Below are 18,000 nucleotides of genomic sequence, written 5' to 3' on the forward strand. Positions count from 1 at the left end.
GTGAAATCTGAAATCAAGTGGATTGGTTTCCAGGAACTTGGTCTGACATCACTACAGACGCAGAGGGCCTCTATTTTCGAGAAAGTCATAGCAGACAAAGAACAGAGTTGCTAAGTGAGTATCTGCAAAATCAGATGGCTGGCAACGCCAATGCATAAAGCTGACTGTTTGCAGGAGGATGGTGTTGTTGGGGGATTTTTTTTTTCCTCCGCCCAAGGAGGTTATGTTTCAGTTTGGTTTCTTTGTTGCGTTGTTTGCTTGTCAGCAGGATTACGGGGAAACTACTGGCACGAACCTTGGTTGAAGGGTGTAGCATGGGCGAAGGAAATACCCATTAAAATCTGGAGATGATCCAAATAACAGGGCGGACATACACATTATTTATTCTTTTCATCAACACTGCGACATGGGGGGCGGCTTTAGCGGAGGTCTGCACTCTTCAAACTCCCTTCTAGTTATTATTGGATACAACATTGTGTTTGTCTTCTCTAACGTAAACTGCAATCATTAGCGTGCCATGCTAATTAGCGTATAACTTAGTAGCCAAGCGTTACTTACAAGGGCAAGGACCATATCATGAAATAACTAGGTTCCATTAGGTTAAGGGGTTACATATTATTTACAGTTATATACTACTAACTACCATGTGTAGTGTGTGGAAGAAATAAAAAACAAAATTGACATAACTATGATCTCACATTTTCCATGTCATACTTATATTTCTAGGACTAACTAGCTCTCTACTGTTATACCAGAACAATGCAGTTTCTTTACAAGCTGGTGAGTTGTTGAGCTGTTTCAGCCTGGGACTGTAGCATATGTATTTTAGCACTATATAGCGTATGTAGCCACCAAATGCATATTTTACCATTTTTTTCCGATAAAATTAGCGCAAAGATTCAGGTTTTTTAAAGATGGGAAAACGCGCTAAAAACAGGCAATAGACTACTTTCCCCATCGCTAGAAGACAAGTATGCCTTGTTTTGTTGCTTTTCGGTGTGTCATTTTTGATGTCATAAAAGAGCCGAAAAATAGGGTTAATAAACAGTTCTTCCTGCATACCCAGGCCTATCTCCACAGCGCTGTGTCAGCACTGGATTATGGTCTGGCTACACCGCTTATCTATACTGGGATAGGGGAAAAAAATATATATTAAAGTGGCCATATTATACTCATTTTCAGGTTCATAATGGTAATTTGAGTTTGTATCAGAACAGGTTTACATGGTTTAATTTTCAAAAAAACACCATATTTTTGTTGTACTGCACATTGCTGCAGCTCCTCTTTTCATCCTGTGTCAGGTGAGACCTCTCAGCTTCTGTAACATCTTTGTTGTCAGTTGCACATGCTCAGTAGCTAGGTAAGGATCACATGAGCTAGCTAGCTCCACCAACCGAGCCAACCCGGCCACACTGGTACAGTATTTTGAACCAACTCGTAGAGCCAACGTTAATTAGCGAGCTAGCTAGACCTGATCAAATCTGCCAGCCTGTTGTCATTTTAAAGATATTTTTTTTTGCCATTTTAAGTCTTCATTAGATAAGACAGCTCAAATATGAAAGGGGAGAGAGGGGGAACGACACGCAGCAAAGGGTCGCAGGTTGGATTTGAACCTGTGGCCAATGCGTCAAGGACTAAGCCTCTATATCTGGGCGCGGGCTCTACCAGGTGAGTAACCTGGGCGCCCGCCAGTTGTCATTTTAGCTGGCTAAATGGAGAGTTGCCAGCTGGAAATCAGGAGTCTGCATTTGTCTACCTCTGTCTTAAATCAAGGGCCCATTGTTCCAAAAATGGCTAAGAATTTCCAGTGGCAAATCTGCCACCGTTATCATTGCAAGCTGCATGTGGTGGTGAGGCATAGCAACAGTAACTAAAGGGGGCTTAGCAAACATTCTGAGAGCATACCGAGAGCAAAAGCTTGGAAAGGGTCAACGTCCCCACTCAGGGACATTTGGGAGTGTGATATGTGGCTGGTGCTGAACATACAGTACATGTAGTGATAAAGGCCGTAACCTTTCAGCTGCAGGACACTCTTTCTGTAACCATCCATCCCTGTCACAGTAACGTGCCAGATGCAAAAGTCAACTCCACAAAGCCGCTCTCTGCCTTTTCACTCTGCACCTCACTTAATTATGTTTTCTCTAGAATTCAGCGCCGGAGCTCTATCGCCATCTCTCACCGCATTTTTCTCAAGTATGCTATCGTTCCTCACCCCATCTAATCTCTGGTAGTAAGACAGAGTGATATATCAGTGTGTGAGCATATGAGGCGGCTATTTGTCCTTGTGGCTAAACAAATTTGATATTTTGTGTTCATGTTACAGAGCAGAAAACAAGAGCGGCTAAAATATCTGAAAGATAAAGTAAACACTGACCTAAAGTCCAAATTGTGTCAAATTCTTACAACTGTATCGGCTTTTAGATACCCACATCGGCTCAACCTAAGCCTCCTCTATGCTCTCTCTACCTTCCTCCCTCCTCCCCCGCGCTGCACCCGTAGGCGAAAGGGAGAATTCCGGCAGGGTGGGGGCTTTCCCCAGGAAGAACGGGAGCTTTGTCCCCAGAGGGACGCGGCCATAGGCTGACAGACAGTCTGGCAACCTCTGACCAGGCAGCCAAGTGAGTGAGTGAGAGTGAGAGAGAGAGGGAGCGATAGGGCATAATCACAGTGCAGAAGATGAAACTAACGCTGGAGTTTCGTCTCAGCGCCGGGGCACGCAACGAGTTCACCGAGTGTAGGAACGTCAGGGAGGTTACGAAGCACGGCCACGCTCTGAGGTGGCAGTGCTATTCTCATTTGATGTATGTAAAGACAACATTTTTGGGTTCAGGTTCTACATTTCACATTCACCCTCTACACCACGGTGCTACCATTAGAACTAACCTGAAATGTTTGTTTTATTGGTACATGGTTATAATATCCCAAGGCATAGTGGAATGTGTTGACACACTTAACAATGACCCAGATTAACGTGCGACACACTCCGTGCTCTGCGGTTGGAAAACGTTGATCAGGTTTGTCAGGTCTCTCCAGGTTGTTAGCTGTCTAATCCTATCACTTAAATTAAGCACTAATGTGTTGCTTTAACTGTTGGGCTGCTTCTTAAAAACTATGGCTTTGGACAATATTGTACTGGGGGTTTATACATGATTCCTTGTGCACAGTGTCTGCTGCCAGGTACTGGGAGGTCCTGAAAACGGTCACTTATTAACAATCCAGTGGTGTTGAAATTTAACCTTCATTAACGCCATTTCCTTCTAAACTCAGACAGGTCATTACTTGCTTGATGCTCTGAGGTCAAGGTAGTAAGGGAAGGAGCGCTGATGTTCTGAATAGGTATGGGTATCGTTTGGGGGTTTTTACGATACCGGTGCAAAAACTTTTAAAACTGTTCCTGTGCCTTAAGTGTGGCCGAACTGATACTTAAAGGTCCCATAACATGCTGCTTTTTGGATGTTTTTATATAGGCCTTAGTGGTCCCCTAATACTTCTGTATCTGAAGTTTCTTTTATAGACCTTAGTGGTCCCCTAATACTGTATCTGAAGTCTCTTTTATATAGACCTTAGTGGTCCCCTTATACTGGATCTGTAGTCTCTTTTATATAGACCTTAGTGTTCCCCTAATAATGTATCTGAAGTCTCTTTTATATAGACCTTAGTGGTCCCCTAATACTGTATCTGAAGTCTCTTTTATATAGACCTTAGTGGTCCCCTAATACTGTATCTGAAGTCTCTTTTATATAGACCTTAGTGGTCCCCTAATACTGTATCTGAAGTCTCTTTTATATAGACCTTAATGGTCCCCTAATACTGTATCTGAAATCTTTTATATAGACCTTAGTGGTCCCCTAATACTGTATCTGAAGTCTCTTTTATTCAGCCTTTGTACAGAATTACAGCCACTACAGCCAGTCCCACAATGTGCCTTTTCTGTGTCTGTAACTTTAAATGTTATCACTATTTCTAGCCACTGGGGGACCATAGGCAGGCTGGGGGAACTCATATTAATGTTGAAAAACCTCATAAAGTGAAATTGTCATGCCATGGGTCCTTTAAAAAAAGAAAAGAAAAAAGACCCCAAAACGACAGTTGGCAACCTTGAGGTATAGCTTGCTTATTGCTAAGGCCATATGGTCAAATTTAAATGATTTATTTTAAATGTATTAACAATAACTTATTTCACCAGTCAATTTCTGTTAAACAACAAAAGGTAAAACGAACAGATGGCAGATACTTAACACATATTTGAGTTTCTTGAGTTGCACTTGAATGCACCATGAGCTTACGAGGTATAGTTGAATGCACCATGAAGTCCTGTCGGTGTTGTTTCTGAGACAACTTTGGCAGTAGCCATGGTGCCTGCAAAGCTAGTCTCCTCTTTGTCTTTAGCTGCAGAATGATGTACGTCCCTGTGTTGGAATCCAGCTGAATGCTGCTTAGCTGTCAGTATTTAAAGCCAGCTACTAGCTTACAGTAGGCTAACATTATCTGCTGCCAAGGGTAATGTTAACTACCGTCACATGCCGTGATGCTTCTGTTGCGCAGGCATCGAAATGATACCCAACCGTAGTTCTGAGGACGGATCAAAGAAAGCAGGTACAAAGAGTAAGGGACGTTGGCTCAGGAGCTACCTTTAGACCCTGATTACTAGGTTCAAAATGCAGTTCAAGTTTCTAAATAGCTAAAAAGATTGCTGGGTTCTTGAAAATGTTCCTGCAGTGGAAAGAGGCTATTATATTTCTTGAAATCAGTAGTGACCTTACATTAACATTAATGTGCTTTTTGGCATTAATATTATATGGTTTTCCTATAGGGACTTAAAATGTCTGCGGTGAGCAGAATAGAGTTTTAGCTATTATCTCAGAAGCAGAGCTGCTTGGAAGGCATGATTTTAATACAAAAAAAGAAAGAAAAAAAAATTCACACTAGCTAAAGCCTCGGAGTGGCTTGTTTTGTGAAAAACGCAAAGGTTGAAGTAGCAACCAAGGTGATGTTGTGTGTGTATGTATTTGAAAAAATAGCACATTATCAATGAAGTGAAACTAAACTGGAGTATGGCAACTACAAGTGAAAGAGAATGGGGGGAAAAATAAAGAAGCGAAAACTCACACACACATATTGTAAGAAAAAAAAACTAAAAAATACTTCCCCAGGTCCCCCCCTACCTTAAGCGCCCCCCTTCATCTCAAACATACCACCTATAACAAAGTCTTCATTTTCTTACTACACTGATGAACCCTCCTTATGTTGGTTTCCTTCCAGAACACAAAACAAATGGGTCCTTATCCGCTGAACCATTTTCTCTTCCACAAACGGACATGTATTTTTTTGCTCATGTACATGGGAACTGTCTTGTGATATGTGTGGTGAGAAAGAAGCCGAGCTGAGAATGAGGTTTCAGCCTGGAGAAGGAGGGGGGGGGGGGGGAAGAGAGAAACAATAGATTTCACTCTGCCTGAGTTCTGGAAACCTCTGTACTTCCGGTTCGCTCTGACCTTCCAGTGTCTGCTTTTCTTTTTTCCTACTCTTTTCTTGCAGTAGTTGTTCTGCCCCCTCACTCATCCTGCTCAAACCACACACACACACACACACACACACACACACACACACACACACACACAGAGCAGATGTCATGACCAAGTGTGGGTGTGCAGTCATTGTGTGGGCCCATCTCCTGTGGCACAGGTACAGTACATACTGTATGTGAAGACACAGGCTACATGGTGCTGATACACCTTATTAGACCACGGCCACTTTCTTATTAAAACTAAGATGTCATGTCAGCATACAGGTTTAATTTGATTAAATAGACTGGCCATTGTCTGGAAATCTCTACCTGAATCCAATATAGTGCAGTAGTTTGACTGGACTTCACTCAGGAATGCTGGGATAGTGTTCATTATTATTTCTAATATTAACATCACCCTGAGTTTTAATTGAGATATGGATTTTCGGCCCTGGAAGAAAGCGACAACGACATGCTAATTGCCTAAAGTAGAAAATAGGGCTGCGACCTCTTAGTCTTAGATTAATCGATCGTTTTGGTCTTTAGTCGATTAGACATTTAGGTTGACTTTTAAATGCTGAATGACTTATTTCCAAGAAACTTATAAGTAGGGTTGGGTACTTCTTTTGGGGTTTTTTTTCAATACTGATGCTAAAAAAAAAAAAAAGGAGCACAAAACGAAAGTCGTTGACATGTAAGAACGGTTTGTTTAATGCTAAGGCCATATGGACAAAATTAAATGATTTATTAAAAACGCAATAATAACATATGAGTGTTAGTCGACTAACCATTTCTTTGGTGGAGGACAGCACTAGTAGAAAAGGTTAAGGGCTAAAGTTTCCAAAGAAAACCTGCACTTGAATATAGAAAAAAACAATAGAAAAGTTGAAAGAAGTTGAAGGTGGCAGTCGAAATACAATTAGTGTGGCTGCAGAGGATGGCTGAAAGCAAGCACAGTAATACAAAAACTCACATTGAGCTCTTATTTATTGCTCATTAGTAGGTCATGTTCACTCAGATGATGCTTTATTTCTAGAGAATGAGATGAGAAGACCGATACCAACAGTGGTACAATACTCATCATGAGGAAAAAAAAAAAAAAAAAAAAGAATCTGCTGAAATTCATCCACACTCACATGTGAATCTCTTAAATCTCCAGCTCTAATCTGCTGCTTTAATCCAATGAGAGCGTAACAGCTCCGGGTTCTGCTTGTCTGTCTTTGCCAAACTAAAGAATACAGACGGTAGGGAAAGGACGTAGCCAGGCGGCCGGCTAAACTGCACACAGCAAGTTTGCCTTATCACCCGATGACACGCACTCTCAGCCAGCAGCAACGCAGCTGAGCTCTACCCCTGGTGACCCCTTTCCTCTCCCTGCCAGGACACCCCAGACACCCCTCGGATATGCCAATCAGCAAACCGCCGCTTAATGTGCAGCCGTGTTTATGGCTGGGTAACTTGATGGCGCTGCATTTTCTGCTACACTTGACATTTGAGGGTACGTCTCCTGCTGAATAAAAATACTCACCTATGCATAAATTTGCTTGTCATTGTGGCAAAAGTGGTAAGCTAGTAGAGTAATTCAGTAAAGTTTGAAAGCACAAACGTGCCGTTTCTCCACTGCAATACGACATCTATTCAATTCAATTTACTTATGTCATAACAAGAGTTCTCTCAAGTCATTTTAAAGACAGGGTAGGTCTAGACCACGCTCTATAATTTACAAAGACCCAACAGCTTCCCACGAGCAAGCATTTGATGCAACAGTGGCGAGGAAAAACTTCCTTTGAGGCAGAAACCTCGGGCAGACCCTGTCATTGCCTCTTGTTGCCACGCCCCTTTCTGGGGGGGAAATAAACAGACATGTGTATAAAACAAACATTTGTTTAAGAAGTTTAAGAAATAAATCCATACACATTTGTCAAAACTAGGATCCAAACGCACATCAAATTGCGTCGACTTCTACGGGATCTTCCGTTTTCCATCCCCGGGGCTCTCGGCCCCTTTGTCCTACGGCAGCCTGAAGGATCCAATCAACAGGGACCAACATAATCTGTTACAGTGCGTTAAAAGACACAACTTACCGACAGGTGTGCATATCTTTATTAATACTACACAGTAAAATAGCCTGTTTCTCTGCTGGACAGGAGAAGACTCAAAATGGTCAATCTATTAAAAATCAATCCAATGTTTGCCATGTGGGACCCAACACCCAAGCTGCGGGAGCAGGCGGTAATGGTCAGAAAGAGAAGTACTGGTACCCAAAAAGTGAGTTAAGTCGAGCAGAGAGGTACCATTCGGTGGAAACATGGCATTAGTGGGTAGTTTGTGACAGAGTCTAGAACAAAATGTGCCATGGTGTAGCCTATATTGTATATTTTAATGTATTCACGGTATGCTGCTGAAATATCTCACTACTCTGACGTGACTTTTTATATCACAGTGCGCTAGTTCCTCATTTTTATTTATATTTTGTTTCCGTTCACTGCATTTCACAGAGATCACTTTTATCAATCAATCAAGCAGCATCGCTGAATCTTTCTGGTTTGTTTTTTCAGCCATAGTTGCTATTTAGTTGCGCGCCAAGTCAATTTCTCCTATTTAATTAAAGCATTACAGCCAAGTCAATATGTGTGGCCAGATGTTTTAGTGATAGAGAACATTGAAATCACGGTACCACTTTCTACACAATAATTGCATTAACAAGTATCCTTTAAAAAAAAAAAAAAAAAAAAAAAAAAAAAACTCCATTCAGTTATGCATGCTGTACATCACCAAGAAGAACAATGCTTTTTGGATCATAACTTTAATCTTCTTGTGTGTCATGAACACGTTATCAATATTAATATATACAGGTGCATGATGACACAAATGCTGATCTGGTGGTGCCAGACCAAGGACAGATGTTTTTTCCCCCCCCAAACAAGACAGGGGATTTAGGGGTCTTCTCTCAAGAACATATTACGTTTTTATCGTTTGGGACCATTATTACCATATACGTGTCTAAAACGGTGGGAATACTAGAGCTGATAATAAATATTAACATTTAAAAAGCTTAAAGACAAAACGTGCTAAAGAAGCCTACTGGGGAACAACCACAATCATTAGATGTGAGAAAAGTATTTTGGTTACATTTATTTTGACTTAAGTGGTGCCCAAAACGGCTTGGTTGCTGAACCTAAGCCTTATAATGGTAGGGAAAACCCTGTACTGTATATATTGCCTTCTCACATGTACAGTGCTGAAGCTAAGTACATATAGCAGCCAATAAAATATTTAACTTGCAAATTGACAGCAAATGTCTAGCCTTACTGACATTGTTAACCGCTAAATTTCCTTCTGTAGATAGGCTTTACATCGTGTTCTTTCTCTCAGGGCCAGCTGAACTTTGTTATTGGCTCACTTATAAACTAAACACTAAATGGTTATACGGCTGACTTAACAAAATACAGGTTCGTGTTCAGACCTTATCGCGTTTAAAATCCCCGCATTCCCTTCACAAAATACCTAAAAAGTCTCAATTTCTCCCATAATTCCTCCAGCTAAACAGGGGAATGGTGGTGGTGTGTGTGCAGTAACAGGAGTGCAGTTCACACACACACACACACACACACACGGGATGTTTTGAGTGTGCTGCAGTGTGGAGCACTGGGGGCACTGAATGAAAACATGCTGGTAGAGGGATGTATCAGATGTTTGTCCAATCGTGAAAAAAAAAAAAAAAAAAAAGACATGTTGATCCAAGATCTAACTGTGGCTTCTTCCTGAAAAAAAAAAAAGGCCTGCGAGTTCCAGCCCAGCAAGTGCTTAGCTTGGCACTTTCCCCACCAGTTCTAACTACAGCCTCTGCACAGTTTTACGGCGTGTGGTGATGCCTATAGCTGTTTTTGCATCTATGAGGGCTTTGTGCAGATAACTGACCGTAGAAGGACGGCAGTTAGACTGAATGAGCTTTTGAGGGAGCCCTGATAGGAAGGGTTATTTTTACTGTAGCTGCAGCAAGAAGATATGTTCATATAGCATTTACAGAAAACTTAGAGGACCCATATTGTAAAAAGTGAGATTGTCTTTTTTTTATTATAAAGCAGATTGAGGTGCTGTATAAATACTGCGAAAGAATCAAAACGTTCAATCCACAGAGAAATGCACACAGCCCAATTTCAGAAACTGTGTCTTTAAACGATGTCACAACTATATATATATATATATATATATATATATATATATATATATATATAGTAAGTGCCGCTGCAGTGTGGTTACAGTCATTCCCCAGCTGCAATGAAGGTGCAGACTGTAAATATATTTTAAAAATATATATTTATTGTATTTAATTAAAGTGCATCAACATAAACAAAGTTGCAAAGTCAAACCCTTTCTCTAAGTGAAAAGTCACTGTGCAGCAGTGTGCAACAAAGATTGTTAAACATCCAAATTATTTATACTGTATTAAAAAAAATCTAAAAAATCGAATTTTTGAAAATATGAATCGATTTGACTTACCAACTCGATTTTTAAATCAAATCGATTTTTTTTCCCAGCCCTACATCTGGGATCTTTAAAGCAGCACTAATAATGATTTTGATACAAAGAATGGGCCAAACACTACAGACAGATAAAGTTAGCAACTAGCTGCTGAACACAGCGGAGCATTCAGCTGCTCAAGAGCCACATATCTTTGCCAGGAGTTGGTGGAGAGCAAACCAGAGCTAAAAGGGAGAGTGAATACAGTACAGGCCAAAAGTTTGGACACACCTTCTCATTCAATGTGTTTCTTTATTTTCATGACTATTTACATTGTAGATTCTCACTGAAGGCATCAAAACTATGAATGAACACATATGGAATTATGTACTTAACAAAAAAGTGTGAAATAACTGAAAACATGTCTTATATTTTAGATTCTTCAAAGTAGCCCCCCTTTGCTTTTTTTGATAACTCTGCAAACCCTTGGTGTTCTCTCAATGAGCTTCATGAGGTAGTCACCTGAAATGGTTTTACCTTCACAGGTGTGCTTTGTCAGGGTTAATTAGTGGAATTTTTCCCCTTATTAATAAAAAAGCAAAGGGTGGCTACTTTGAAGAATCTAAAATATAAGACATGTTTTCAGTTATTTCACACTTTTTTGTTAAGTACATAATTCCATATGTGTTCATTCATAGTTTTGATGCCTTCAGTGAGAATCTACAATGTAAATAGTCATGAAAATAAAAAGGAAACGCATTGAATGAGAAGGTGTGTCCAAACTTTTGGCCTGTACTGTACATTACAATATTGGACTTACATTTGCCAAATGAGCAGAAATGTGACTCCAAAATGAATGCTAATGTTGCTAATCTGCTGGATGTGTAAATAAGCAAGTGATTGCTAAAATGTTAGCCGTAATAACTTTGTAAGGTGATATGTCTATGTTTACATGTCGTTCCGCTACCCCCATACTGGCCAAAAAAAGAAAAAAAAACATTGCTGCTTTTAAATCCACCGGAAATTGGATTCAATTAAAATGGTACGTGGTGGGTTTTTAATCTGCTTATTGTGCCACAGCTGACAAGGCAATTCACTATCTAACCTGTAAACTGAGGTTAGCAGTGCAGTTCTCCCTGATCTTTCTTTGGTGGCTTGTTCAGCGTGCCAAGGTGTATCACAAAACATGCGCCGATGCTCGTAGATAAGAAGAAGCCATTAAGCTTGACATCCAATGTGGGTCGCGGTTTAAAGTCAGACGCTCTGAACTGCAAACACTGACTGACTGTCAGTCTGGGTTAACAATGAGGGTGAAAACGAAATGATAAAAACAGCAGCATTCTGAGCATGTGCAATTTTTATTTCAAAATGGGAATTAAAAAAAAAATTCAGTGTTTCCTGCAGAACCGTATGGCTTTAAATCCTTAAAAACCTCATTTGGAGAACCACCGGACACAGACTTATCAGTGCATAAGATGTGAAAAGTCCCCGAACTCTCATCCCCAGATATATGGACACAATAGTGAGAGAAAGAGGCTCCTCTGCTCTCTGGTCTGTATTTACTTTCAGCGGAATTCCAGTTATGGCCTCTGGCTTCGACCCAAGCGCCCCAACCATGCACTTTCTTCAACGATCCTGTTTCATTAGCATCTTCCAAACACGCCAGAGTGACCCACTGGTCATTAGATACTTCTTTTAGCTCTTGTTTACAAGCCCTTCAGGGTTAATGACTATTCACCTTAATCCATCACTGTAACAGATGGCCAAAAAAGGGACTCTTCATTTAAAATGTAACAATGGGTGCTAGTGGTCACTTTCTTCAGCTATTGTTAAGGTTAGGCTGATGTGATGGTAAAAGAGTGATCTTTTAGCAGATTTGATCATAAAGGAGTTTTCTTTTGTTTTTTTTGAGGGAATTCTATTTCTCTCAACCTCCCTCTGATACTATCAGTATTTTCTACTGTTCTAGTAATGAACACATCTTTTTGCCCCACTGCATTCTGGTCCACCTTAGGCTACATTGAAAAGATTTTTTGTGTGTGTGTGGCATTTTTAGGCCTTTATTTGACAGGACAGCTTAGACGTGAAAGGGGAGAAAGAGGGGAAATGACATAGGGCTGGGCGATAAAACGATAACGATATGTATCGCGATAGACACATAATCAATATCAATAGAAAATGCGGTCGATAAAACGTTCGATAACTTGTTTTTCTTCATCAGAAGAAACCAGAAGTTGTGAATCAAGTTTGGTTGCATGAACAAAGGCCCTCACTCTCTGGCAACCTAGCAACGTGGGGAGTGACACTCTAACAGCCAATCATGTAACAGTATCCTGTTTGGTTGCTTTATTAAGCATTTCTTACTTATTCTTTAATTTTGCACCTTAATGTTAAGAGATAATTGTTAAGTGTTCATTGTGATTTTAGACCTGTTTACATTTTAATTATTTGAGTGTTTTCCATGGTTGTGTTGACATTTCTGCTTTTATAACTGAGGGGATTATAATCAGAGCAGGGTAATATATTTTTCTCCTGGTCCTTATTTTAAATAGGTCATAAAAAATATCAATAATTATCGATATCGACCGATATGAAAAACTTATATCGTGATACAGTTTTCAACCATATCGCCCAGCCCTAAAATGACATGCAGCAAAGGGCCGCAGGTCAGAATCGAACATGCGGCCGCGGCGGCGAGGACCTAGCCTCCGTACATGGGGAGCACACTCTACCAGATGAGCTACCCAGGCGCCCCGGTAAAAGGATTTTGACAGATTACTCCCTGTATGAGTTAGGGGTAGGGCTCAGCAATATATTGATATTATGTCTATGTCGATATATGAGGCTAGATATCGTCTTAGATTTTGTATATCGTGATATGACATAAGTGTTGTCTTCCTGGATTTAAAGGCTGCATTACAGTAAAGTGATGTACTTTTCTGAACTTACGAGACTGTTCTAGCCGCTTTATTATTTGCCTTTACCCACTTAGTCATCATATCCACATTACTGATGATTATTTATCAAAACTCTCATTGTGTAAATATTTTGTGAAAGCACCAATTGTCAACCCTACATATCGGCGCACTATCAACATCGAGGGATTTTACTTATTTGTCAAAAATATCATGGTATTTGATTTTTCTCCATATTGCCCAGCTCTGGTTAGGGGTGCAAAAGATCCTAAAAAGTCACAGTTTCAAGAGTAAAAATTTATTTCACACTATTAATTATGGTTATACAGTACTTTGCAATTAATCCGCGGCTCGCACGTATTCCTAATTGTGAGCATTGAGGAGAACTTGCACCATGATTCGTGTTTTCGCCGATCCATCTCTAGAAATGCGACTGTAGCGAGCATGTCACTATCACTAACGTTATCCACATTTATATTTACAAGAAACAAATGATATATCAGCTTCAAAAAAGTCTAAAAGTCGGAAGTTAGAACGTATGCACGCGAATGCATTGTGCAAAGAGTGGTTGCTATGGAGACGATACACAGTGTTGAGTTCCGTTGCTCTGATTGGTTGGAGGTCTATCCAATGAATGCAGAGGCATTTTTTTTCCTGGTTCGATTGGAACACGCCCCATAATCACAGCCCAATGGATCGGTTTCAGACTCACATTCTGACTAGAATCTGAGTATGACCACGTCAGGCTAGAGATAAACCATTAATGAGTCAGCCCAACTGCCCCATCACCGGATTTCTTTTAAATAGTATTTTATAGTGTGTTTTTTTCCTTTCAAATGTTGAGATGCTCTTGCACCTGTGTGTTAAACCTGTCAGCACACCCCAACCACAACCCCCCACCAGAACAGGATATTACTCTGTGGCACAACAAGGTTATGGCCATATGCAGACATGTAGGGGCAGGCCAAGGGACAAAGATTCAGAGAAGAATTTAAAAAAAAGCAAACGGCAGGAGAGCGATACCATCTCCCGGCCTCACATACAAACACTATATTGACATAACTCAACTTTCTTTTTGCGCTACAGGAGACTTTTGTTGTTTTTTTTCCCCAGCGGAGATGTCTTACCAGGAAAGAACATGACACAAGAGTGAATATCAATGACGGGTGAAACAAAGTGTGAGCAGATGCTGAAGAGAAAAAAGGGAAGAGGAATGGCCGATGGTCAATGAGCAAGACTGACAGAAACAGTTAGTGCTTGTTCAAAAAGTGAAAAAAGATGGTAATGCTGAAAGAAAAAAAGAGAAACTGTGCTGAATATAAATCCTTTGCTTTGAACAAAGCGGGAATAAAAAAAAAAAAAAGGAGTTCATCTTCTAATGCTCCTAACAAAAAGGTAAGCCTAACATTCTCAGTAACTATACTTCTGAATGTTTTGCGGTGTCACCCGTTTCCAGTTAAGGAGGAAGTTAATCTCTTTCTATTTTGGTGTACAATGGCAATCAGGATCTGCAGTAACAGAGAAGGATGAGCCCAGGATGGTTGAAAACTTTTTGGACCTTCAACAGATCCAGCCACAGAGCTGACGGGGATTATATGCTGCATCACAAGAATGACAATAAGGAGGGGTGGCTGCTGCAAAATTCAGGTGGCTCCGTGTTTCGGTTCAGTACTAAAAGTACTGTTAGAGCTGAGGGAGGCACTTGTTCTGCTTCAAAAACAGAGGACAGAAAGCTTTATCAGCAGTACATCTCTCTGCAGCGTAGCTTTAATGACAAGGTTCAATGCGTACGTGTCTGCCGCGAGGGCCCGGAACACTGACGCAAGACCTTCCCCAGCTGCCCCCGGACAGCATCAAAGTCCAAAGTGTAAGTTGTGACGGTGCTGAGGTGGAAAGCCTCCTCTTGAATTCCTCACCTTTGCTAGCAAAGCATGGCATTGTCCTATCAACTCATATTTGCATATCTGTAGCCTTTGGCCTCCATTTTGGAGTCACATACCAACCCCCCAAAAATGATGTGTTGTTGTACCACTAATCTTACCTTTTTTTTAATGCTTTGTCACGATCATGAACTCAAACTGATGTATTACCCAAAGACAATGACTTGGGACTGCACGGCAAAACGTAGAGGGATCACTCAGCTTCCCAGACTATAATGACATGGTTCGAGTTAATAATTCTACTGGAGCACAGGCCCAGTGTGTCGAGGAGTTAAACGGTTGCTTTTGTTCTAGATGTGGCCTTGTTGTATACACTGAGAAAAGCCCTACTGCAGCTTTGAAACCATGTTTCAGCATTGCCACGGGGCATGCTGCCACACAGAGGGCCCAGTAAATACGCCTGTGTCCTTTATTCTCATCAATCTAACAGTCAATCTGACACTTCTAGAGACAATATGTCACGAGACATTTCTAAAAACTAGTTGAAGTATAAAAATAGAAATATTTTCGTGTAGAAAAACGGACATGATGTAGTCGCTGCCAAAAATCAATATTAAAAAGGTGCTCTAATGGATGTGACGCGTTTTTTTAAGCTACAAGATTCTTTGTCACATACAGCAAACATCTCCTCACTCTCCGCGAGCTGCCTGTCCCCTGAACACACTGTAAAAAAAATCTCACTCTCCGCGAGCTGCCTGTCCCCTGAACACACTGTAAAAAAACATCTCACTCTCCGCGAGTTGCCTGTCCCCTGAACACACTGTAAAAAAACATCTCCTCACTATCCGCTAGCTGCCTGTCCCCTGAACACACTGTAAAAAAACATCTCCTCACTCTCCGCGAGCTGCCTGTCCCCTGAACACACTGTAAAAAAACATCTCCTCACTCTCCGCTAGCTGCCTGTCTCCTGAACACACTGTAAAAAAACATCTCCTCACTATCTGCCCTTCCCCTGAACACAATGTAAAAAAAAAAAAAAACATCTCACTATTTGCTAGCTGCCTGTCCCCTGAACACACTGTTAAAAAAAAACATCTCCTCACTATCTGCTAGCTGCCTGTCCCCTGAACACACTGTAAAAAAAACGCGGTCTCTGTAGACAGCCCAGGCTCTGCAAACGCCGACAAAAACAAACTGCGCCAACCTGCACCACCAAACATAACATCCAACATAACAGCCAATGAGGAGGATTTGGGGTTGGGTGGTTATCGCGCGGAATGGAGGGGGGAGGGTACGGGATGAGGAGGATTTTGTTTGACAATACTTTGAACGTCAAGAAGAAGTGACATCACCCAACATTGCTTAGAGCACCTTTAAAAAAAAAAATGACTTGCACTGGTATTGAAGGACTTACTGTTGTTGGACTTGAGATCCCGATGGATGACGGGGACGATGGCCTCACTGTGCAGGTACAACATCCCTCTGGCTATCTGCACGGCCCAGTTGACCAGGACGTGTGGAGGAATGCGACGCCCCGCCAGCGCCCGGCTCAGCGCCCCACCCGAGGCGTACTCCATGATGAGGCACAGGTTGGGTTCCTGCAGGCAGACGCCCTTCAGGGCGATGATGTTCGGGTGAGTGAGCATGGCGAACAAACGCGCCTCCTGCCTGACGTTCTGCGCCGTCACGCTGATATCCTCGTCAGGGTCTTGCCGGGCGGCCTTCACGGCCACCAGCAGGCCTCGCCACGTCCCGCGGTACACCTTCCCAAAGCCCCCCACCCCGATGACCTCCTCCAGCTTCAGGTCCCGGAAATCCAGCACGTCGGGTTCAAACTCGCCCACCACGGCCGGGTTGAGCTCGGCGACAACGGTGCTGCCCGGAAGCTTCCCGTATCCGTTTGGCTTGAAGGAGCCGTAGTTGGACGGGAAGATGCCCACCTTGTTGTTGACTTTACCCGCCCACCAGCCCTCATCCCCGGATATCTCAGAGTCCAGAGATAGGACTTCCACCAGGTCCCCCTTACGCAAGGTGAGCTCGTCTTTACAGGACGCCTCATAGTCGAATAAGGCTGTCCACACAGGGTTGGTGAAGTTCCCTTTCTGCGATTGATCCAAGTTTTTCCAGTTGGACAGTGGGCCACGACTGAATATGTTCTTCAGTGGCTCCATGGAGCCTCAAGCAGATGTTTAGACTGGATCTGATTTTGCACCCAAAGGGTTTGAAAATAAAGTACAAAGGAGTACTTTATCGCTCCTCGCTCCCTTTCCTGTCTTTCTTGTTGGTTCATCAGGGACCAGTGAAATGTAGTTCAAGAGCTTGACCAACAAGCGGGCTGCAGGAGAGGATTCAAATAGAACTGAATGGTAGGTGTCTTTCATTCGTCTGGACATCACATGCAAAGCTCTCCGCCTTGAAAAATACAGAAGGAGTTTGAGAGGTTGATTTGGTGTGATAACGAGAAGGGGCTCAAAAGCTCAGAAAGGCAGCGCTGTCTAAAACGGAATGTCTCTCTGTTCAAGTGATGTGTGGTCTCCCCAACATGGTTTGAGCCCATTGGCCTGTGTTTTAAAAGAGGCTCTTGAATCACCGCCTCGTGGGTAAATGAGCTCTTCCCTTCGCTCATTCAAAACTGCCACCTGTTGAGTTCGGATTTAAAAAAAAAAAACTATAAAAAAAGTTGTAAGGACACAAATAAAAAGTAGCCTATCCAAAGCTTGTCGTGTAAAACACCAGTATTACAAATGACCGTCGCCACTAGGTACATTCAGCTGTCCATTTGGAGGGTAATTTTTGTTTTTTTTAAATGTATTTTTAGCCATTAAGTGCAGTGGCCACCACAAGCAGGAAGCGCTGCTAAGCGGAGAAGAATAGCAGGAAAAGGAGCATTCAGTCCAGCCAACCAACCAGTGTTTTACGACAAGTTTCCAGGGCTAAGCAGTCCGCATTAGTAAACCTAGCTAGCTAAATCTCCAATAACGGCGTCTGACCGCAACTTTGCGGCGCTCCCGCAGGAAACCCAGCATCCCTTCGAGCGAGAGTATCCATACTTACGGTGTTATCAGAAGCACACAATGAGACGGGCTTCATCACAACATCCACATTTAAAAAAACAAAAAAAACAACGTAGGAACCGCCGACTTTGTGACAGGAAGAGCTATCCAACCCTGCTTGACTTTACTTCCCAGAGAGAAACACGCACTAAAAACAAATCCCGTTAGTTCCTAATAGTTAG

The 18,000-nt window shown here is 41.9% G+C and overlaps 1 protein-coding gene across 1 annotated transcript in view; it reads right to left on the reverse strand.

Annotated features, from left to right (window-relative positions):
* LOC114545451 (mitogen-activated protein kinase kinase kinase 11) overlaps positions 1–18,000 on the reverse strand; it is a 46,935-nt gene extending 28,935 nt beyond the window's left edge. Inside the window, exon 1 of the mRNA XM_028563718.1 lies at positions 16,180–18,000. Coding sequence (XP_028419519.1) covers positions 16,180–16,936 — 757 coding nt within the window. The 5' untranslated portion in view covers positions 16,937–18,000. The remainder of the gene's footprint in view (positions 1–16,179) is intronic.

This window comes from Perca flavescens, chromosome 19 (assembly GCF_004354835.1).
Source record: "Perca flavescens isolate YP-PL-M2 chromosome 19, PFLA_1.0, whole genome shotgun sequence".
Lineage (NCBI taxonomy): Eukaryota > Metazoa > Chordata > Actinopteri > Perciformes > Percidae > Perca > Perca flavescens.